The sequence below is a fragment of the Callionymus lyra genome, chromosome 7 (genome assembly GCF_982586985.1).
Source record: "Callionymus lyra chromosome 7, fCalLyr1.hap1.1, whole genome shotgun sequence".
In the NCBI taxonomy this organism is placed as follows: Eukaryota; Metazoa; Chordata; class Actinopteri; order Syngnathiformes; family Callionymidae; genus Callionymus; species Callionymus lyra.
In genome coordinates this window covers 5,567,940-5,591,178 of record NC_141824.1, presented here as the reverse complement: position 1 = coordinate 5,591,178, position 23,239 = coordinate 5,567,940, and the positions used below count along the sequence as shown (strand labels likewise).

Below are 23,239 nucleotides of genomic sequence, written 5' to 3'. Positions count from 1 at the left end.
TGGAGTATTAAACAGTGGAGTAGACAACAGTGGAGTATTAAACAGTGGAGTAGATCACAGTGGAGTATTAAAAAGTGGAGTAGACAACAGTGGAGTATTAAACAGTGGAGTAGATCACAGTGGAGTATTAAACAGTGGAGTAGACCACAGTGGAGTATGAAACAGTGGAGCAGACCACAGTGGAGTATTAAACAGTGGAGTAGATCACAGTGGAGTATTAAACAGTGGAGTAGACAACAGTGGAGTATTAAACAGTGGAGTAGATCACAGTGGAGTATTAAACAGTGGAGTAGACAACAGTGGAGTATTAAACAGTGGAGTAGATCACAGTGGAGTAGATCACAGTGGAGTATTAAACAGTGGAGTATGAAACAGTGGAGTAGACAACAGTGGAGTATTAAACAGTGGAGTAAATCACAGTGGAGTATTAAACAGTGGAGTAGATCACAGTGGAGTATTAAACAGTGGAGTAGACAACAGTGGAGTATTAAACAGTGGAGTAGATCACAGTGGAGTATTAAACAGTGGAGTAGATCACAGTGGAGTATTAAACAGTGGAGTAGATCACAGTGGAGTATTAAACAGTGGAGTAGACAACAGTGGAGTATTAAACAGTGGAGTATGAAACAGTGGAGTAGAACACAGTGGAGTATTAAACAGTGGAGTAGACCACAGTGGAGTAGACAACAGTGGAGTATTAAACAGTGGAGTAGATCACAGTGGAGTATAAAACAGTGGAGTAGATCACAGTGGAGTATTAAACAGTGGAGTAGATCACAGTGGAGTAGATCACAGTGGAGTATTAAACAGTGGAGTAGACCACAGTGGAGTAGATCACAGTGGAGTATGAAACAGTGGAGTATTAAACAGTGGAGTAGATCACAGTGGAGTATTAAACAGTGGAGTAGACCACAGTGGAGTATGAAACAGTGGAGCAGACCACAGTGGAGTATTAAACAGTGGAGTAGATCACAGTGGAGTATTAAACAGTGGAGTAGACAACAGTGGAGTATTAAACAGTGGAGTAGATCACAGTGGAGTATTAAACAGTGGAGTAGACAACAGTGGAGTATTAAACAGTGGAGTAGATCACAGTGGAGTAGATCACAGTGGAGTATTAAACAGTGGAGTATGAAACAGTGGAGTAGACAACAGTGGAGTATTAAACAGTGGAGTAGATCACAGTGGAGTATTAAACAGTGGAGTAGATCACAGTGGAGTATTAAACAGTGGAGTAGACAACAGTGGAGTATTAAACAGTGGAGTAGATCACAGTGGAGTATTAAACAGTGGAGTAGATCACAGTGGAGTATTAAACAGTGGAGTAGATCACAGTGGAGTATTAAACAGTGGAGTAGACAACAGTGGAGTATTAAACAGTGGAGTATGAAACAGTGGAGTAGAACACAGTGGAGTATTAAACAGTGGAGTAGACCACAGTGGAGTAGACAACAGTGGAGTATTAAACAGTGGAGTAGATCACAGTGGAGTATAAAACAGTGGAGTAGATCACAGTGGAGTATTAAACAGTGGAGTAGATCACAGTGGAGTATTAAACAGTGGAGTAGACCACAGTGGAGTAGATCACAGTGGAGTATGAAACAGTGGAGTATTAAACAGTGGAGTAGATCACAGTGGAGTATGAAACAGTGGAGTAGATCACAGTGGAGTAGATCACAGTGGAGTATTAAACAGTGGAGTATTTAACAGTGGAGTAGATCACAGTGGAGTAGATCACAGTGGAGTATTAAATAGTGGAGTAGATCACAGTGGAGTATTAAACAGTGGAGTAGACCACAGTGGAGTAGATCACAGTGGAGTAGATCACAGTGGAGTAGACCACAGTGGAGTATTAAACAGTGGAGTAGACAACAGTGGAGTATTAAACAGTGGAGTAGATCACAGTGGAGTAGATCACAGTGGAGTATTAAATAGTGGAGTAGATCACATTGGAGTATTAAACAGTGGAGTCGATCACAGTGGAGTATTAAACAGTGGAGTAGATCACAGTGGAGTAGATCCCAGTGGAGTAGATCACAGTGGAGTAGATCACAGTGGAGTATTAAATAGTGGAGTAGATCACAGTGGAGTATTAAACAGTGGAGTAGACCACGGTGGAGTAGATCACAGTGGAGTAGATCACAGTGGAGTAGATCACAGTGGAGTATTAAACAGTGGAGTAGACCACAGTGGAGTAGATCACAGTGGAGTAGATCACAGTGGAGTATTAAACAGTGGAGTAGATCACAGTGGAGTATTAAACAGTGGAGTAGACCACAGTGGAGTAGATCACAGTGGAGTATTAAACAGTGGAGTAGACCACAGTGGAGTAGATCACAGTGGAGTAGATCACAGTGGAGTAGATCACAGTGGAGTAGATCACAGTGGAGTATTAAATAGTGGAGTAGATCACAGTGGAGTATTAAACAGTGGAGTAGATCACAGTGGAGTAGATCACAGTGGAGTAGACCACAGTGGAGTAGATCACAGTGGAGTATTAAACAGTGGAGTAGACCACAGTGGAGTATGAAACAGTGGAGTAGACCACAGTGGAGTATTAAACAGTGGAGTATTAAACAGTGGAGTAGATCACAGTGGCGTATTAAACAGTGGAGTAGGCCACAGTGGAGTATGAAACAGTGGAGTAGACCACAGTGGAGTAGATCACAGTGGAGTATGAAACAGTGGAGTAGATCACAGTGGAGTATTAAACAGTGGAGTAGATCACAGTGGAGTAGATCACAGTGGAGTATTAAACAGAGGAGTAGATCACAGTGGAGTAGATCACAGTGGAGTATTAAACAGAGGAGTATATCACAGTGGAGTTTTAAACAGTGGAGTAGATCACAGTGGAGTATTAAACAGTGGAGTAGATCACAGTGGAGTAGATCACAGTGGAGTATTAAACAGTGGAGTAGATCACAGTGGAGTATTAAACAGTGGAGTAGTTCACAGTGGAGTATTAAACAGTGGAGTAGATCACAGTGGAGTATTAAACAGTGGAGTAGATCACAGTGGAGTAGATCACAGTGGAGTATTAAACAGTGGAGTAGATCACAGTGGAGTATTAAACAGAGGAGTAGATCACAGTGCAGTATTAAACAGTGGAGTAGATCACAGTGGAGTATTAAACAGTGGAGTTAAACAGAGGAGTAGATCACAGTGGAGTATTAAACAGTGGAGTAGATCACAGTGGAGTATTAAACAGTGGAGTAGATCACAGTGGAGTATTAAACAGTGGAGTAGATCACAGTGGAGTATTAAACAGTGGAGTAGATCACAGTGGAGTATTAAACAGTGGAGTAGATCACAGTGGAGTAGATCACAGTGGAGTATTAAACAGTGGAGTAGATCACAGTGGAGTATTAAACAGAGGAGTAGATCACAGTGCAGTATTAAACAGTGGAGTAGATCACAGTGGAGTATTAAACAGAGGAGTAGATCACAGTGGAGTATTAAACAGTGGAGTAGATCACAGTGGAGTATTAAACAGTGGAGTTAAACAGAGGAGTAGATCACAGTGGAGTATTAAACAGTGGAGTAGATCACAGTGGAGTATTAAACAGAGGAGTAGATCACAGTGGAGTATTAAACAGTGGAGTAGATCACAGTGGAGTATTAAACAGTGGAGTAGATCACAGTGGAGTATTAAACAGTGGAGTAGATCACAGTGGAGTATTAAACAGTGGAGTAGACAACAGTGGAGTATTAAACAGTGGAGTAGATCACAGTGGAGTAGATCACAGTGGAGTATTAAACAGTGGAGTATGAAACAGTGGAGTAGACAACAGTGGAGTAGATCACAGTGGAGTATTAAACAGTGGAGTAGATCACAGTGGAGTATTAAACAGTGGAGTAGACAACAGTGGAGTATTAAACAGTGGAGTAGATCACAGTGGAGTATTAAACAGTGGAGTAGATCACAGTGGAGTATTAAACAGTGGAGTAGATCACAGTGGAGTATTAAACAGTGGAGTAGACAAGAGTGGAGTATTAAACAGTGGAGTATGAAACAGTGGAGTAGAACACAGTGGAGTATTAAACAGTGGAGTAGACCACAGTGGAGTAGACAACAGTGGAGTATTAAACAGTGGAGTAGATCACAGTGGAGTATAAAACAGTGGAGTAGATCACAGTGGAGTATTAAACAGTGGAGTAGATCACAGTGGAGTAGATCACAGTGGAGTATTAAACAGTGGAGTAGACCACAGTGGAGTAGATCACAGTGGAGTATTAAACAGTGGAGTAGATCACAGTGGAGTATTAAACAGTGGAGTAGACCACAGTGGAGTATGAAACAGTGGAGCAGACCACAGTGGAGTATTAAACAGTGGAGTAGATCACAGTGGAGTATTAAACAGTGGAGTAGACAACAGTGGAGTATTAAACAGTGGAGTAGATCACAGTGGAGTATTAAACAGTGGAGTAGACAACAGTGGAGTATTAAACAGTGGAGTAGATCACAGTGGAGTAGATCACAGTGGAGTATTAAACAGTGGAGTATGAAACAGTGGAGTAGACAACAGTGGAGTATTAAACAGTGGAGTAGATCACAGTGGAGTATTAAACAGTGGAGTAGATCACAGTGGAGTATTAAACAGTGGAGTAGACAACAGTGGAGTATTAAACAGTGGAGTAGATCACAGTGGAGTATTAAACAGTGGAGTAGATCACAGTGGAGTATTAAACAGTGGAGTAGATCACAGTGGAGTATTAAACAGTGGAGTAGACAACAGTGGAGTATTAAACAGTGGAGTATGAAACAGTGGAGTAGAACACAGTGGAGTATTAAACAGTGGAGTAGACCACAGTGGAGTAGACAACAGTGGAGTATTAAACAGTGGAGTAGATCACAGTGGAGTAGATCACAGTGGAGTATTAAATAGTGGAGTAGATCACAGTGGAGTATTAAACAGTGGAGTAGATCACAGTGGAGTATTAAACAGTGGAGTAGATCACAGTGGAGTAGATCACAGTGGAGTATTAAATAGTGGAGTAGATCACAGTGGAGTATTAAACAGTGGAGTAGACCACGGTGGAGTAGATCACAGTGGAGTAGATCACAGTGGAGTATTAAACAGTGGAGTAGACCACAGTGGAGTAGATCACAGTGGAGTAGATCACAGTGGAGTATTAAACAGTGGAGTAGATCACAGTGGAGTAGATCACAGTGGAGTATTAAACAGTGGAGTAGACCACAGTGGAGTAGATCACAGTGGAGTATTAAACAGTGGAGTAGATCACAGTGGAGTATTAAACAGTGGAGTAGACCACAGTGGAGTAGATCACAGTGGAGTATTAAACAGTGGAGTAGACCACAGTTGAGTAGATCACAGTGGAGTAGATCACAGTGGAGTAGATCACAGTGGAGTAGATCACAGTGGAGTATTAAATAGTGGAGTAGATCACAGTGGAGTATTAAACAGTGGAGTAGATCACAGTGGAGTAGATCACAGTGGAGTAGACCACAGTGGAGTAGATCACAGTGGAGTATTAAACAGTGGAGTAGACCACAGTGGAGTATGAAACAGTGGAGTAGACCACAGTGGAGTATTAAACAGTGGAGTATTAAACAGTGGAGTAGATCACAGTGGCGTATTAAACAGTGGAGTAGACCACAGTGGAGTATGAAACAGTGGAGTAGACCACAGTGGAGTAGATCACAGTGGAGTATGAAACAGTGGAGTAGATCACAGTGGAGTATTAAACAGTGGAGTAGATCACAGTGGAGTATTAAACAGTGGAGTAGATCACAGTGGAGTAGATCACAGTGGAGTATTAAACAGAGGAGTATATCACAGTGGAGTTTTAAACAGTGGAGTAGATCACAGTGGAGTATTAAACAGTGGAGTAGATCACAGTGGAGTAGATCACAGTGGAGTATTAAACAGTGGAGTAGATCACAGTGGAGTATTAAACAGTGGAGTAGATCACAGTGGAGTATTAAACAGTGGAGTAGATCACAGTGGAGTATTAAACAGTGGAGTAGATCACAGTGGAGTAGATCACAGTGGAGTATTAAACAGTGGAGTAGATCACAGTGGAGTATTAAACAGAGGAGTAGATCACAGTGCAGTATTAAACAGTGGAGTAGATCACAGTGGAGTATTAAACAGAGGAGTAGATCACAGTGGAGTATTAAACAGTGGAGTAGATCACAGTGGAGTATTAAACAGTGGAGTAGATCACAGTGGAGTATTAAACAGTGGAGTAGATCACAGTGGAGTATTAAACAGAGGAGTAGATCACAGTGGAGTATTAAACAGTGGAGTAGATCACAGTGGAGTATTAAACAGTGGAGTAGATCACAGTGGAGTATTAAACAGAGGAGTAGATCACAGTGGAGTATTAAACAGTGGAGTAGATCACAGTGGAGTATGAAACAGTGGAGTAGACCACAGTGGAGTATTAAACAGTGGAGTAGATCACAGTGTAGTATGAAACAGTGGAGTAGATCACAGTGGAGTATTAAACAGAGGAGTAGATCACAGTGGAGTATTAAACAGTGGAGTAGATCACAGTAGAGTATTAAACAGTGAAGTAGACCACAGTGGAGTAGACCACATTGGAGTATTAAACAGTGGAGTAGACCACAGTGGAGTATTAAACAGAGGAGTAGACCACAGTGGAGTATGAAACAGTCGAGTAGATCACAGTGGAGTATGAAACAGTGGAGTAGATCACAGTGGAGTATTAAACAGAGGAGTAGATCACAGTGGAGTATTAAACAGAGGAGTAGACCACAGTGGAGTATTAAACAGAGGAGTAGATCACAGTGGAGTATTAAACAGAGGAGTAGACCACAGTGGAGTATTAAACAGAGGAGTAGATCACAGTGGAGTATGAAACAGTGGAGTAGATCACAGTGGAGTATTAAACAGAGGAGTAGACCACAGTGGAGTATTAAACAGAGGAGTAGATCACAGTGGAGTATTAAACAGTGGAGTAGATCACAGTGGAGTATTAAACAGTGGAGTAGATCAGGTCTCACTCTGGTTTCTCTCTCAGGTGTTCACATCTTTCAGATAATGGACGGTTGTGAGTGGGACGATGAGACTGGAGAGGTCAAAGGTCACCATCAGCACGGCTATGATGGAGAAGACTTCATCGTGTTTGACCTTCAGACTCTGACCTGGGTCGCTCCGAGTCCTCAGGCCGTCATCACCAAACACAAGTGGGACCAGAATGAAGGCATGAATAAATATAATCAGTTCTTTTACACCCAGGAATGTCCAAATGATCTGAAGAAGTTTGTGAAGTTTGGGAGCAAAACCTTGATGAGAACAGGTAGTTCCATGACCTTCTTCTCCTTCTTCTCTCCTTCCTCCTTCTCTCCCTCCTGTCTCTCCTCATGTCCTCTCTCTCTCTCTCTCCTCTTATCTTCTTTTCCTCACCTCCACCCCTGTCCTCCCTCCTCCTCCTCTCCTTCATTCTCTGTCCATCCTTTGACTTTCTCTCTGAAGTGTGGTGTCTCTCCCTTCAGAGCGTCCACGAGTGTCTCTCCTCCAGAAGACAGCCAGCTCTCCGGTCACCTGCCACGCTACAGGCTTCTACCCCGACAGAGCCATGTTGTTCTGGACCAAAGACGGAGAGGAGCTGCACGAGGACGTGGAACACGGAGAGATCCTCCCCAACCCTGACGGAACCTTCCAGAACATGGTGGACCTGAAACTCCCGTCTGACGACTGGTCCAGGTACGAGTGTGTGTTTCAACTGGACGGCATTCCGGAAGACGTGGTCACCAAACTGGATCCGTCAAACATCCTGACCAACGGTAAGAGTCTTCAGAACCTTCTTGGTGTCTCCAGAGGTTTCTTTCATCCAGATGAGAGTCCAGGTGTGGTCAGCATGGATCTGCTGAATGAGGCCCCACCACGTCTCTAACACTGGTCACCTGATCATGTCTCCACTTACTTTGCTCTCCATCCACAGCCAGGACTTTCCTGACCTTGTACATCATCATGGCCGCCGTCGCTGCCTCCGCTCTGGTGCTCACAGTGGTTGGATACTTCATCTACAAGAAGAAGAAGAAAGGTGAGAGTTTGTGATTTGATCCAGATCATCTCCAGATACTGGAGAGAAAGAATAGAAGGTCAAAGAAGGTCAGCAGAGATGAGAAGAGGTCAGAGGAACTCTTCTATGTTCATCTTCTTCAGGTGTAATTTGTCCTCTTTCTTTCCATTTCAGGCGACTCTGACTCGTCTTGTAAGTACATGATCTTGTCTCAGCTCAGATGTTGACCATGTGACAGAGTGCTAGCATGCTAGCATCAGTGTTGACACTAGTTTCATCTGCTGGTGAGAAGCACACAAGCTAACAGGGTTTGTGATCTTACAGCGGCCCCCAGCTCGGAGCTGGACCATCTGAAGGATCCGCCCGTGGACAGAGACTAAAGTCAGTGGATGATAATTGTCACTTTTCTTCAAGACTCACTTCACGCATGATTTTACAAGTTGATACATTTTTCTGTCTCCGTGTTTCAGGAGGAATCGACCAAGAAACGTCTTTTTCTTCTGAGACTCTGCAGACGTCAGAGCTGCTGATCTTTGTTCCTTCACTGGAAATGTGTTTGAAACTCACATCAGGATGTCATGTGATCTGAGCCGTTATGAAAACTACACACACACACAGATAAATGCACACACACGATTCTGTACCACACAAATACACTCACACACACAAACACTCACACACATGCTTCACTTTAACACAAATAAATGCACACACACAAACACTCACAAACATGCTTCTCTAAAACACAATAATGCACTCACTCACAATCACACACAAACACACACATGCTTCACCATCACACAAGGATGCACACACATGCATCTCTGACACACAAAAATGCACTCACAAACAACTGCAAACACACACACGCATGCTTTACCAAAGCAAAAAATGCACAAACACGCACACACACAAAAAGGCAATCACACACAATGACAAACACACACACATGTGCTTTACTACTACACAGAAATGCACACACATAAATACTTAAACACATGCTTCTCTGGCGCAACAAAAGCACTAACACACAATAACTAACACACACACACAGATGTCTCTGTAGACAAAATGATACACACACGGAAAATATATACAGACAAACAGAGTCTAAAAACAGGTACTGACACACAAAATCAGGCACACATGCCCAAACACACTCACGAAAACAGTTGAACAAACCTGAAAATAGGCGCACACACAAATAAAAAGATAACAAACACATGTATTTACACATCAAATAACAAACAGAAGTACAAACATGCAAAAACCAAAATGGAAAAAAAATCAGACACACATTGACAAATTTATGAATGTGTAGACACACACACACACACACACACACACACAAGTACACGCACAGACAGTTTTGTGTTCATGTAATAGTTTGTGTGTTTTCTTCCTGGTGTGTAGACACTAGTTAATGAAGCGTCAGTTGTGATGTCAGAGGTGAAGAATCTTGTCAAACATAGTTGAACTGCTGCTTCATTTCTTGTGTGTTTTGATCTTCAAATAAATGGACAGAAAACGTCCACATGTGTTTGGACTCCAAATGTTCAGTAAAGTCACTTGTCATTGAGGGTCAGTGGAGGCTCAGAAAGAATCCATTTGTGCAGCTGTTATGAAAGGTCAACATCTCTGACCTCTCCTTCTGTTTCCTGATCAACTCATGTCCTAAATATGACTGTATTGCTTTGATCAACTCGTCTTGTGCTGAACAGGTGCACATAAGTTGTGTCCACTTTTGTGTAGAAGAAAAATCCACAAGAGCTTGTGCCGACAATTCACATGTAGAAACTTGATTCAAAGTTTCCTGCTGAGTCGGCTGAATGTGTTTGTGGAGGTTTGCTCTCTGACCTGCTTCTCTCAAGTCAAACTTCATCAGGTTACACAACCATGAGACGCCGATCTCACGCCACACCTGTGCCGCCATCTTAGATCCCGCCAGAGCTCAAATGTGCAACACTGACGACACATTTGGACAGGTGTGGTGAGACGCCCAGTGTGGATGTTTGACTCCGCCCCCCGAGCACCTGCACCAGTCAGGTGTGCCTCTATGAGACTTGTGTGTCACGCCCTCACTGCACTCAACTGCTTTCTGTTTGCAGCGTGGAAGAGGACACCACAACAATCCACCTAGATCGCCCCCTAGCTGTGAGTCGCTCACCTAAGTCAGAATGTTAATAATTGAAAAAACGTTTTCATTTTAACATCAAACACAACTCTTGTTCAAATGTATTTTCCCTTGTATTAAACTATATTGTTTAATGTTTACAATTGTTTGTAATGCATAATAAAATAACCTGATATAGTTGTTTTAATGTCATGGTGATCAATAATCACAGTTTAGATGAATTATGGAATTGAACGTAGTGATTTTAAATACATGTTGTGTATAAACTATGAAACTACAATTATGTTTTCTAGTCTCATCTCTTTGCAATCAAATGAATGACAGTAACATTTTAAAATTCAAAAACTATGCATCCGTCACTGTAATGGTTTGGTGTGAGGATGGAGTGTGATGTTGGTGCAGAGTTAAGTTAAGACTATACTTTCAGGGATCATTTCTATAGTTCTTAACTTAAGAAATGTGTTTGTAAAGTGTTTGGTGTCACTAACCATGATGAAGAGTTGTGATATTCCTTCCTGAGTGTGAAGCAGACAGAGAATAATGATTCACTTCATATGTTCTCTGTCATTGATGATCCTTCTTTACTTCCTTGTGCAGTATTGAGAGGAATATGATCAGAGTGGTTGTTGTGTTCAAGACAATATACTATTAAGCAACATTTTTAATGTAATTCTTTATAACTTTTAACAAAAATAAAAATGTATTTTCATATTAATGTAAAGACTATAGTTTGTAGGTCTTTTTGTCTTTGTTGAAATTGATATTAAAAAATATCCAAACCTCTGTGGTGCTCGTCTGTAACATCTCTCTTGTACTGAAGCCTTGACGACAACAATTGTTCTGGAAAAATGAAAAGACACTGTTTCATGAAGCTTCACCAGACCATCACTAGTATTTGGATATTTTAAGTTTGTCATTTTGGAACAAGATGTGGACAAAGACCATTGAGCGTCATTTGCTTCTTTAAAATGAACAAACATTTTTTTTACTATAACTCTGAAAAGGAACCCATTATTCTAAAATGAATCACAACTGTTGAACAACATGAGGCTGAGTAGAAAATTAGTATTTCACCTGAAATAAATTGCTTTTACCATTTAGCAGAACAAACAACCACTCTGATCGTATTCCTCCTCTCAATACTCCTAAAGGAAGTAAAGAAGTAAGTAATTTGTATTTATATAGCGCTGATCATCAATGACAGTGAACATATGAAGTGAATCATTATTCTCTGCATTATCATTTTTTCACTGATAGCGGTTGATTTTATTGCCCATATATGAGACAAACATACTTTGTACGTTTCACACGGTTTCAAAATCAACAGGTTATTTTTGTTTCCATGGTTCTACAAAGACATGTGACACTCTCTATAGGAGGATTTTATGGATCTCTTGGCCCTGACTCACTGTTTCAACCACACCTTAGATCTTGTTCTAGCAAACAGACCTGAAGTTAAAACAACAAATGTCTCTCCTCAGAACTCAGTTTTGTCTGACCATCAAGTATTAAATGTGTTCTATGTATGTAGAATCCTGCTGATAAATTCTTGAGGAGCGTGATATTACTTTTTAAATTTAAAATATTTGTATCGAGCACAAGTATGCAATACAGGCATTCCAGGCAATGTTGGTCTGATGTAAAGGCAACTATGTAAATATGCAGACACAGCAATGTTACGTATATGCTCTTTTTTTTTCTTTTTTTTTCAAGAGACAGTAAATTCAGAAAAATAATCTATTGCAATACCAAAGAAACAACAACAACAGAGTGTACATATAGAAACAAAAAAAACACATAAAACAATGAAAAATAAAGGTCAAGACAAAATCAATCCCTCCTGTATCACTGCTGTATTTAGACAGAGCTTTACCTTGTAATTTAAATGAACATGTTGATTGAAGATTAAACCAATTGTAAATATTTACAGGGTCTTAATCTGAATAAATAAAAAAGTTTGCATTCAACTTTTATCATTTAGTTCTAGTGATGTTCTGGATCATGGAGATCTTTTAAGGCCCTTATATATGAATTGTTTGGCATTTGAATTTTCTGCTCCTGCACTCTGCTCAATTCATGAGTAAAAAAAAAATCAATTTTTGGAACAAATCATTTAATCGATTGTCGAGAAACGAAACAAATGCTTTGAGACACCATTTCAAATGTAATCTAGATAGAACTGCTCAAGGATTGTCAAGTTCAGAACACTCTTGCTTTCAGTACAATTGTTCTGGTGGTTGTGATCCAGTTGTGGGTTCGACTCCAGCCCAAGAAACATCAAAGTTCTTCGGTTTAAATAAAATACTTGGGAAGAAGTAATGTGACCTTCCTTGGTGAAAGTTTGTGTTGTTTCTCCACTGAAGGTCATTCTAAAGTCGTTCATTCAAAGTTGGGAAATTACATGACATCAATTTAAATACAGTTGGTGCTGAAATACTTTGTAAAATAGAGCTACTATAACACAAGTTGTCCAGAATGATTGACTTTAAACTTTTTTAAAGAATTTAAGTGTTAACTTGAACTTTTGCTTCTAATCTTTGCCTATGAGGTTTTGTTGTTGTTGGAGTTTGTTGTGCATTACCATCTGGATCCACCGATACTAATGGATTTTTTTTATTTATTTAATTTTTCAGAACAAAATGGTACATTCAAGTATAAAGTATTGAGTGGAAAAGAAAGATGAAATATATGAAGAAATGCGAAATAATAATAAAATAAAATATATTTAAAAAAACACACCCCAGGGAGCATACCCATCAAACTAGTTACTTTACAAAATACTTATATTTTTCAAGAGTTAGAAAAAGAAAATCAATAAATGCATTGAAGCAGGGCAAATATGGAAAATAAAATGACATATTTCCTTTAATTAAATTGCTTCTAATTGGTTTGACATATTCTGTCCATTTGGTCCATATCTTGTAGAACTTGTTCATATCTGTTTGGAGTGCAAAGGATAACTTCTCCATCTTATAGATGTCGTAAACGATGTCTATCCAGTTCTGTCGTGGGTGGTTCAACTTGTAACCACTTCCTCGTGATACATTTTTTACTTGCTGCCAACAATATGAAAAGCAATTTCTTGTCTCCATTATTACAGTTTTCTATTGGTTAGTCACCCAGGTACATGTTTTCACCTTTACAGGGAAGATTCACACCAAAAATGTTGTTTAAATGGCTGTGGATCTCTGTCCAAAAAGCTTTGATTCCACTGCAGCTCCAAAACACATGCCAGTGATTTGCTCCATTATACCCGCAAAGTCTCCAACATGCTTCATCCGTGCCCATGTGTATTTTTGAATGGGTGTGATAAAAAATCGAATAATATTCTTCCAACAGAACTCCCGCCATGTATTTGATCTTGTTGAAAACCATTGTAGATGATACATTTTTTTCCCAGCTCTCATTTGTGATTGATATATCTCCATCTTTTTCCCATCGCTGCTTTATATATCCTGTGTTCTCTTGTTTAGATTGTCGAATTCCTTTGTACAATTTAGATACTATTTTATTGCTATTATTTGCCTCCAATAATGAAATGAAAATCTCTAGTAATCCTTTTCCACATGCATCAATTGGCTTTTTCAAATTTTGATTAAAATAATTTCTGACTTGTAAGTATCTGTAAAAATCCTCTTTTTCTTAAGGTTTTCAAAACTCTGAAAATTCCCTTTGTGAATAAATGATTGATAATCAGTTAAACCTTTTGAGATCCAAGTCTTAAATCTGCCGTCCCTTTTATTGGGCACAAAATCGGAGTCAAAAGCACACCACCTCAAGATCCTCGGGGAATCCCCTAGGTGGCAGGACTTGACCAATTCTTGCCAAGATTTTAGGAAAATCCTTAAAAAGTATAGTAGTAAAAAAGTAGTAAGTAGTAAAAGTATGATCTGCAACCTTAATTTCATCCTGTAGCTTGTTCTCTGCTATGAGAGCAATCAATGGAACACCATTTACGCTAGAACCTTCCAAGTTCTTCCAACCTGCAGTGTAAGATCTTGAACAGAGACAGATTAAGGGCCTCAACTGTGCTGCATGGTAATAATGTTGAAGGCAGGGCAGGCCCATACCTCCCTTCTCTTTACTTAATTGCAGTGTTTTATATCTGACCCTGGGTTTGTTCCCCTCCCACATAAATCTTGAAATTAATCTGTCCCATTCTATAAATTGTTTTGATGGAATTTTGACCAGGAGACATTGAAAATGATATAATATTCGCGGCAGAATATTCATCCTGATGGAGTCTATCCTTGAGGGAAGATTTAAATATGGTATAGTTGCCCATCTTTGTAAATCCAACTTAATTCTTTCACTCAAAGGTCCATAGTTGATGTCATACAGTCTCAGCAAGTCTCTAGGTAGTGACACCCCTAAATATTAGAATTTTGCATCCCATTTCCAGTTATACATATTCCTGATTTTTCATGGTGGGTCATAGTTCAGTGTTAGAACTTGGGTTTTATCAATATTAATTTTGTAGCCTGATAATAGACCGTATTCTTTTAGCATCTCCATCACTTGTGTCTGAGAAGGTTGTGTTATGGTCAACAATAAATCATCAGCAAACAACGCAAGCTTTTGCTCCCCCGTGGACATCATGACTCCTTGGATTTCTGTCCTCTGCCTTATCCATTGACCCAGAGGTTCTATGAAAATGGCAAACAATAGTGGTGACGCACAACACCCCTGTCAGTTTCCTCTCTTCAGAACAAATGATTTTGTTAAATCTCCATTCATTTAATTCGAGCCATTGGTGTTTTGTACAATGCTGCAAAAGTATCAATTATAGTTTCATGAAATCCAAATTTTTGCTAAAACTTCATATAAAAATGACCAACTTACCGATTCGAACGCCTTTTCTGCGTCCAGACTCAGTAACAGCGTTTCCAAGTTTTGATTCCCAGCTTGTCTTATAATGTGTAATGCTCTCCTGATGCTATCTTGAGTTTGTCTATTTCCAACAAAGTCTGTCTGGTCCTCATGAATTAATTTAGGTAAGATTGGTTCAATTCTTCTTGTTAGTATGGAGGTGGACAGTTTATGATTAATGTTCAAAACGCTCACTGGACAGTAATTCCCAGATTCCATATTATCTTTCCCTTCTTTGGGAATGACAGATATGATCGCCTCGCTCCATGAGGTACAACTTTATGTTCTAAAACCCAGTTAAATGTTCTCAGGAGTGTAGTAGTTAGTTGATCTTGCATTATTTTGCACCACTCGGAAGTAAATCCATCTGTTCAGGGGGATTTCCCTCCTTTTAATCTTTTAATTGCTGACCAAAGTTCATTTTTTATGTTAATTTTTAGTTTTGTTCATTGTTAACCATTAGAAGCTCAATATGGGATAATAATTTGTCAAACTGGTGGACATTAGCTGTTTGAGGTTGAGAATAGAGCTTTTCATAACATTTTAAGAAACATTTCTGAATGTTTTGTTGATTAGTTTCCACTTTTTTAGTTGTGGGGTCTCTGATTTTGTGTATAGACCGGTCAGCTTGCTGTTTTCTCAATTTGTAGGACAGGAGCCTCATAGATTTTCCACCAGCCTCGTAGTATTTTTTCTTGGTGAAAAGTAGTTTTTTTTGTATTTCATGTGTATTTATTTGATCTATTTCTTTTCTTAGTTTTTGAACTTTCAATTGAGTGTCATCATCTAAGGACTGAGAGTGTTTCATTTGAGTTGTCCTCAGTTTGTCTTCTAATTCCATAAGTTCTTGTTGTCTGAGTTTCTTCTCATATGAAAAGATAGAAATTATTTTACTCCTCAACACAGCCTTTGTTTAGAGCATCCCATAATACTGGTGGTTATACTTCCTTTTTATCATTTAATTCTAAATAATCTTCAATTTCAGCTTTCAGTTTATCTTTAATAGCGTGGCTATTTAACATTTTTGAATTTAGTCTCCAAATTGTAGATCTAAGCTTTTGACCAGACAAACGTCATATAGACAGGACCGTGGTCAGAAACACTACTAGGGCCTGTTTCACAGATAACAACAGATCACGAGAGTAAACATTATGAGCTGCTGAGTAATGTGTATATTCTCGACTTTTTGAGTTCAACTCTCTCCAAGTATCAATAATTCCCACTTCTTCCATAATATTGTTGAACTTATTGTTGATCTTTCTTGTGTCTGACTTGCCATTAGATGAGTCCATTTTGGGGTTAAGTGGAAGATTGAAGTCGCCCCCACAAATCAACATCCCTTGGCTTTTTGTTGTCATTATTTCAAGTAAACGTTTAAAGAAGGACTAGTCACTCCCAGGTGGAACATACACGTTAAAGAAACTCACCAAATCATCTTCAACTTTACCTGTAATTGTTATAAATCTACCTTCATTATCTTTATACTCTGAGATGTGCTGGTAATTGACTGTGTTATTTATGAGGATTGTCACTCCCCTCCTTCTTCCTGAACTGTGAGAAGCATAATAGACGTGTTTAAATCCTGATTTATTCAGTTTACCATGTTCTATGTCATCAAGATGTGTTTCTTGTAAGAAAGCAATGTGCATTTTATCTTTCTCAAGTTTTTGACAATATCTTCGCCCTTTTAACTGCGTTGAGTACGCCGTTAATATTGAACAAAACAATATTTATTGATCTTTTATCCATTACTGGTGTCCTTTTTGAACAATTTCACAAAACTGGTATGCTCCCTCCCCCCTCAAAAACCAAAAACAAATAAACAAAGGCAGAAAATCTAACAAACTCAATATTACATTCAACTTAATAAACAACTTGAGTGACTCTCAAAGGAGGGTCTCAGGAACTGACATGCAAGTGTGACGTCGTATCTCCATTTTCTCAGATCCTCCGTTGCTTCCTCCACTGTAGCGTAGGTTCTGGTTCCGTCTTTGTATTTCACTCGTAGTCTGGCCGTGAAGAGAGTCTGAAATTGAACTTGGTTTTCCTTCAGGACTTTGCGCACCTCTGCATACTCGCACCGCTGTTTGATGATGGCTGGAGGATAATCTTGATCCATGTTTATTTGGTTAGATTTCCAGGAGAATCCTCTGCTCTGCCACACCTTGGGAAGAATCGACTCTTTCGTTGAGAAACTCAGAAACTTGACGATGATGGAGGTCTAGTGGACCGGTGCGCTCTCTCCATCCTCAGCTCCTCTGCTCTCTGTCATCCCAAGTCCTTCACGAAGCAAGTTCTCCACAAAAGTTATCATGGAGGATGACTCCTCAGCCTCCTCCGGAACGCCATAGATCCGTATTCTTTTCTTCTTTTCTCTTCTAGATCGACTTTCCAAGTCCACCATCTTCTCCTCGACTCTCGCGTGTAGCTTTAGCATCTCCGTATAAACTTCCTCGACGTTCTGAAGCCTTTCTTCTGCCGTCACCATCCGTCCCTCTGCCTCTTCCATCCTTGTATTTAGCTCCGACATCTCTTCTTTTAATGATTGAAATTGAGTTTTACTTTCCTGTCAGAACCCTCTCAGTTCTTGCAGGATGAGATCCATGTCGGCCATGTTGGCTCCTAGCTTCGTTGTCTGCGCCGCTACAGGTGTTTTCTCTGTCCTTCAAAACACGTCTTTCGGGTCCAAATCACGGAAGAATGCTTGACCCCTTTGTTTAAAATGTGAATTATTTAGAAATGTCTCTGTTTGTGGGGGTTATTTAGTAAATTTATCAGGTTCTATTGAGAGCTTCTTCTCAACATCACATTGATGTTCACCCAGATGCTCCTGACAATGCTTATTGTTTATGTTTAACTTTGACATTCAATCACCACTCTGATCATATTCCTCTCAATACTGCACAAGGAAGTAAAGAAGGATCATCAATGACAGAGAACATATGAAGTGAATCATTATTCTCTGTCTGCTTCACACTCAGGAAGGAATATCACAACTCTTCATCATGGTTAGTGACACCAAACACTTTACAAACACATTTCTTAAGTTAAGAACTATAGTAAGTAAGTAAGTAAGTCATATTTATTTATATAGCGCTTTTCGAGACCAGGGTCACAAAGCGCTTAGACAATCAAAACAATACTCAAAAAAGTACATACTTTAAAGATCAAGATAATACTGAGAACAACACAGGAGTTCGAGAAATTCGATAGTATAGTCTTAACTGCTGTCAGTCAAAGAATGAAACTACATCACATGGTCACATGTCTTCACTGGCAGTGCAGTTTAATAAAAGACAAAGATCAACTGTTGGATTTTTTTTTCATACAGACACTAAAAATGGACAAAAAGATAACTTGAACAATATTTCAGAAAGAAAGTCAAATTATTTGTAAAATATTATTTAATCCAAATTCCTATTCAAATACCTTTTTTAAATTTGTTTCATAAACAAACACTTCTCATGAGGTATTTCTTGATTGTGTTTTTTAATGAATGTATAGTCTTCCTGTAAATGTCACTGTGGAGTGTCAGTTACATTTTTAGATACATTTTACATTCATGTTTGTATTTACTCTAAAACACAGTCTTTTGTTGCTCATATACTTGCAATTTAATGAATGAAAAATGTTTTTAATAAACCATCACTTTAGTAGTTTGGTGTGAGGATGGAGTGTGATGTTGGTGCAGAGTTAAGTTAAGACTATACTTTCAGGGATCATTTCTATAGTTCTTAACTTAAGAAATGTGTTTGTAAAGTGTTTGGTGTCACTAACCATGATGAAGAGTTGTGATATTCCTTCCTGAGTGTGAAGCAGACAGAGAATAATGATTCACTTCATATGTTCTCTGTCATTGATGATCCTTCTTTACTTCCTTGTGCAGTATTGAGAGGAATATGATCAGAGTGGTTGTTGTGTTCAAGACAATAAACTATCAAGTAAAGTTTTATTGCAAATTTTAACTAAAAGAAACAAAAGTATTTTCATTTTAATGTAAAGACTGAAGCTCATAGGTCTTTGTCTTTGTTGAAATTGACAGACTAAACGGATCTGTCCAAGAAGCAATGAATTACACACATAAAAACACAAAAGTATCCCAAAGTAAAGGTTTATTTTTGTATTGAAAACATGTTTGTGTCCCTTGAAAGTGAAACAGCATTATTGAATTATTGTAATCAGATGCATTGTGGTCAGTCGTGTGTGAGCGATTGACTTCACTTATGTTTGCAAGGTTCCATATTAATACTAAAAACACAAAAGTCTGTAGCAAGGTACACTTTTTTTTTGTTATATTCCATTATGTATTTTAAAAGTTGTATCATATAAAACCTAAACACTATAATGTCGTGCAAGCAATCTCTGAAATGACACTGCCACCTGCTGTCCAATGAGTGTTAGTAACGTATTATATTTTATATGATATGAATCTAGTTAGTTGGTAAAAAACCAGCTTGACTGGAGTCTGTACATGTTTAACAGTTCAAATCATTAATAATAATGACTAATAATGAAAGGTATTATTACCATAAATTGTACTTTATCAGCACATCAGATACAGACCTAAGTTCTCCTCCATCTTCATGACTCTAAATTGTTTAGGCATTAAAGTTGATCAGTTTTAGGTGAGGAAGACTTTCTTCACTCTGGCCTTCTGCGACTTCTGCAGGAAGCTGCTTTTCCAGGGGTTCCGCTGCCAGACATGGGGGTACAAGTTCCACCAGCGCTGCAGCACCGAGGTTCCTCTTATGTGTGTCAACTACGACCAGTTACAGTAAGTTGTGTCACTTGAGAAGTTGTACAAAATCTTAAATTAAGCTGTGATTTAAAGTGTTGACTCTTCACTGAGGTCATGGTCAGTTTAAGCGCGTCTAAATTATTAACAATTTAATATAAAGAAAGTATTGTTTTTAACCTGATGCATCTATAAACATGTGTGCAGTTATAGATTAATATATAAGCAGGATAACATTCAGTAAAAAACCTTCATTTAAACTTGATTTTAATAACATTTTCTTTTGTGGTTCAAGCTTATTGCTAGTTTCCAAGTTCTTCGAGCACCACCCCTTCACTCAGGAGGAAGTTTCTTCAGAAGGGACGACCCCCGTGTCCGAAGTCTGTCCTTCACTCCCCCCATCAGACTCCACAGGGTAATCCCCGCTCTCTCCCTTTCTGCGTGTTCGTCTCTGTGCTCTCTCTTATTGATGGCTTCAAACCTTTCCAGATCCATATGCCACGCCACTGTGTCCCCGTCCAAGTCCATACCCATCCCACCTAGTTTCCGGCCCAATGAGGAAGACCACCGTAACCAGTTTGGGCAGCGGGACCGCTCGTCGTCCGCACCCAACGTCCATATCAACACCATCGAGCCTGTCAACATTGATGTGAGATGCAACAGTTGTTGATATAAATGACTTGATTTTTGATGTAAGAATGTGAAACCAAGTAGTCAGAGGTTCTGCCTGCATCTGAAAAAAATGGATGACTGTTCAAATTATTTCATCCGACGTTGTATATTCTTTCCTTAAACTATTTATCTATAATAATAGTAACACAAATGTTGATTCTTTACAGGATCTGATTCGTGATCAGTGCTTACCGAGGTCGGAGGGAGGTAAAGATCAACACGCAACATTTCCCAAACATCCTGTGGCTTTTTTTCCAACCATTCCGCGTCTGCGTGCTCTTAGTCTTTTGTGTGTGTGTGTGTGTGTGTGTGTGTGTGTGTGTGTGTGTGTGTGTGTGTGTGTGTGAGACCCAATAATGAATATGAATATAAATGGAATGTTGAAAAAGACAATACCATATACCATATATAATATTTAATTGTGTGTTGTTCGCTTTGCTTGAACAACCAAATATGATAAAATGATTCATCCAACAGCTTCTACACACTCAGCTACTTGGTTAAATAAGTAACTATAATAACAATTGTTACACATGTCAATAGTCATGTTTTAGGGTGAATAAAAAAAACCTGTTAGTAATCTTGTCATATCAGCGATATTTATGTATTTGTTTATCTAGTGTATTTCTGCAGTGCTTTTCAAATATTGCCTGTAAGCTAGTGTGTAAAATAAAATATAACTTCATTAGCAATTTAGCAACAATGTTTATGAGCCTCATTAGCTCCTCATTCATAATTCACAGTAATTAGGTTAAATAAAGTTGTCAAGTGACTCATATATATATATTTATATATATATTATATCTATATATCAGTTTAACAAGCCTGCACCTCTCAATAAATTTCCCTTTTGGAGATTTAGCTGCAATAAAAAACTAGCTTAAACGACACTTGACTTGCATTTATTAGCAGTTTAGAAATTTTGTAACATAAACTCTTTAACTGTATTATTTTGTTAAATAAAAACAGATGGTTAGAACCATTCCAGTACATACATGACTAAAAATAAAGCAAATATTGTCTTGTATTTTTAAATATCAATGCATTTGTAATATAAATGATAGTAATGTTAATAATCAAAGGTAGATGTAATTACAGTTAATGATTGCTTCAATATAAAAATATGAATTAATGGAAACGTGAAAAAACATATTTTTCTAACTATAAATGTTAAGAAGGATCAAGAGTTGCCAGTATTAGTTTCTGCCACGATTGGTCTCAGAGAATCGTCTTCACTGAACTGGTAATGTTTAAAAATAGGAAGTGGAACTGTGATAGTTGTAAGATGAATGCTCCAGTAAAGCCATGAGCAAAACCATGGACAGTTGGTGGTTAGAGGGGCCGGGTGAGTAGCAGTGATGGTGTGTCTGTCTCTTTTTGCCCTGCAGCCCCCCCGACCCTCCTACCCCAATGACATAGTCTTTGATTTTGAGCCCGAGCCTGTTTTCCGAGGTAGTTAGGCCTCTGTGTGTTCCTGTGTTCTTCCTCTCTTCCCCCATCCTCTTCCTCCTTCACCCACACCTCCACCCCAGCACAACAGCCCCTTTACCTTGTGTCAAGTCCACTGTGTGTGTTTCCCTCTTTATGTTTTCACATGTTCTCTCTCATGGTTGTGGGATTCACTTCAATCTTACTGTTTCAAACACTGTGATGCACTTTTGTTACACACAGACTTCAAAAGAGTCGTTTTCTTCATCATTGTATGGTAAATATATGCAAATAAATGATGCTGTTTTTAAGAGATTCCTTAGATAAGTCAAGCCTTTTGATAATGAATGTAGTATTTAAAATGTCCATGTATCATTTACCAGTGTAGCTCCATTAAAAAATATTTGGCCTTATAAATAAGAATAGTCTAACTGAGCTATTTATTTATATATATATGACCTCTTTCATCGAATTGCATAAACGTGACTGCAAGTCAATAAAATAATTAGTTTTAGATTTGTAATTATTAAGGCTTTTAACTTGTATAAATCATTCTTGAAAGTATTCACAATTGAGAGTCAAAGTACGAATGAGTTTCATTCATGATGTAAAATGAAAAAATAATAAATCATAGGGTAACAAACATTATTTGCCACTGCATGACCTCTTCTGCACATTCAAACGGCAAAGGCACTCTTTAAAGTCAACTTTCTTCTTCTCTCCTCTTCTGCCTTAACTCACTTTTTCAAGCTCCAAATGCTTTTTCTCTGTTTCCCCTGCTGTCCAGGTACCACCACAGGTCTGTCCGCCACTCCTCCTGCATCTCTACCCGGCTCTCTGACCAACGTCAAGGTCCCGCAGAAGTCCCCGTGTCCACAAAGAGAGCGCAAGTCGTCGTCCTCGTCTGAAGATCGCAATAAAATGGTAAGAGACCGTCTTTGTGCTTTGATGAACGTTGCTGTGGTGATGATGAAGGTGATGGTGATGTGCCGTGAAACAGAAAACTCTCGGGAGGAGGGACTCCAGCGACGACTGGGAGATATCTGAGGGCCAGATCACTCTGGGTCAGAGGATAGGATCTGGTTCATTTGGAACGGTCTTCAAGGGAAAGTGGCACGGTAAGAGTCGGTCTAAATAGTTTAGTTTAACGCTGCTAGAGTCTACAGACTAGTGTTAATGACGTTTCTTTTATAAAGGATGGAGATTATTAAGGTTTTATACCAATGTCAATAACTTTAATGAAATTGTTACTAATAGGATACATTAGGAACGTTGCATCCTTATCCCTAATATATATATTTTGGAAATCAACGACGCATTTGCGCATGCGTTGTCCACCTACAAGGAGGTTTATAACGGTCAGACGCGGAAGAATCTACGAAACTATC

At 38.9% G+C, this 23,239-nt stretch overlaps 1 protein-coding gene and 3 non-coding genes across 4 annotated transcripts in view; 3 read left to right on the top strand and 1 right to left on the bottom strand.

Annotated features, from left to right (window-relative positions):
* Positions 1-22,989, top strand: part of LOC148074763 (class I histocompatibility antigen, F10 alpha chain-like) — a gene marked incomplete at its 5' end in the record, with an annotated part of 34,678 nt that extends 11,689 nt beyond the window's left edge. Inside the window, 10 exons of the mRNA XM_087796110.1 lie at positions 7,009-7,287; positions 7,484-7,774; positions 7,933-8,034; positions 17,399-17,457; positions 19,642-19,790; positions 20,047-20,166; positions 20,241-20,400; positions 21,812-21,875; positions 22,639-22,775; positions 22,852-22,989. Of these exons, the coding sequence (XP_087652236.1) occupies positions 7,009-7,287; positions 7,484-7,774; positions 7,933-8,034; positions 17,399-17,457; positions 19,642-19,790; positions 20,047-20,166; positions 20,241-20,400; positions 21,812-21,875; positions 22,639-22,775; positions 22,852-22,989 (1,499 nt within the window). The remainder of the gene's footprint in view (positions 1-7,008; positions 7,288-7,483; positions 7,775-7,932; positions 8,035-17,398; positions 17,458-19,641; positions 19,791-20,046; positions 20,167-20,240; positions 20,401-21,811; positions 21,876-22,638; positions 22,776-22,851) is intronic.
* Positions 10,559-10,771, top strand: LOC148074766 (small nucleolar RNA U3). Its single transcript, XR_015712050.1, has one exon. It is a non-coding gene; the product is annotated as a small nucleolar RNA U3 (small nucleolar RNA).
* On the bottom strand, positions 17,889-18,101 carry LOC148074765 (small nucleolar RNA U3). Its single transcript, XR_015712023.1, has one exon. It is a non-coding gene; the product is annotated as a small nucleolar RNA U3 (small nucleolar RNA).
* On the top strand, positions 18,717-18,929 carry LOC148074764 (small nucleolar RNA U3). Its single transcript, XR_015712044.1, has one exon. It is a non-coding gene; the product is annotated as a small nucleolar RNA U3 (small nucleolar RNA).
* Positions 22,990-23,239: the final 250 nt, after the last annotated feature.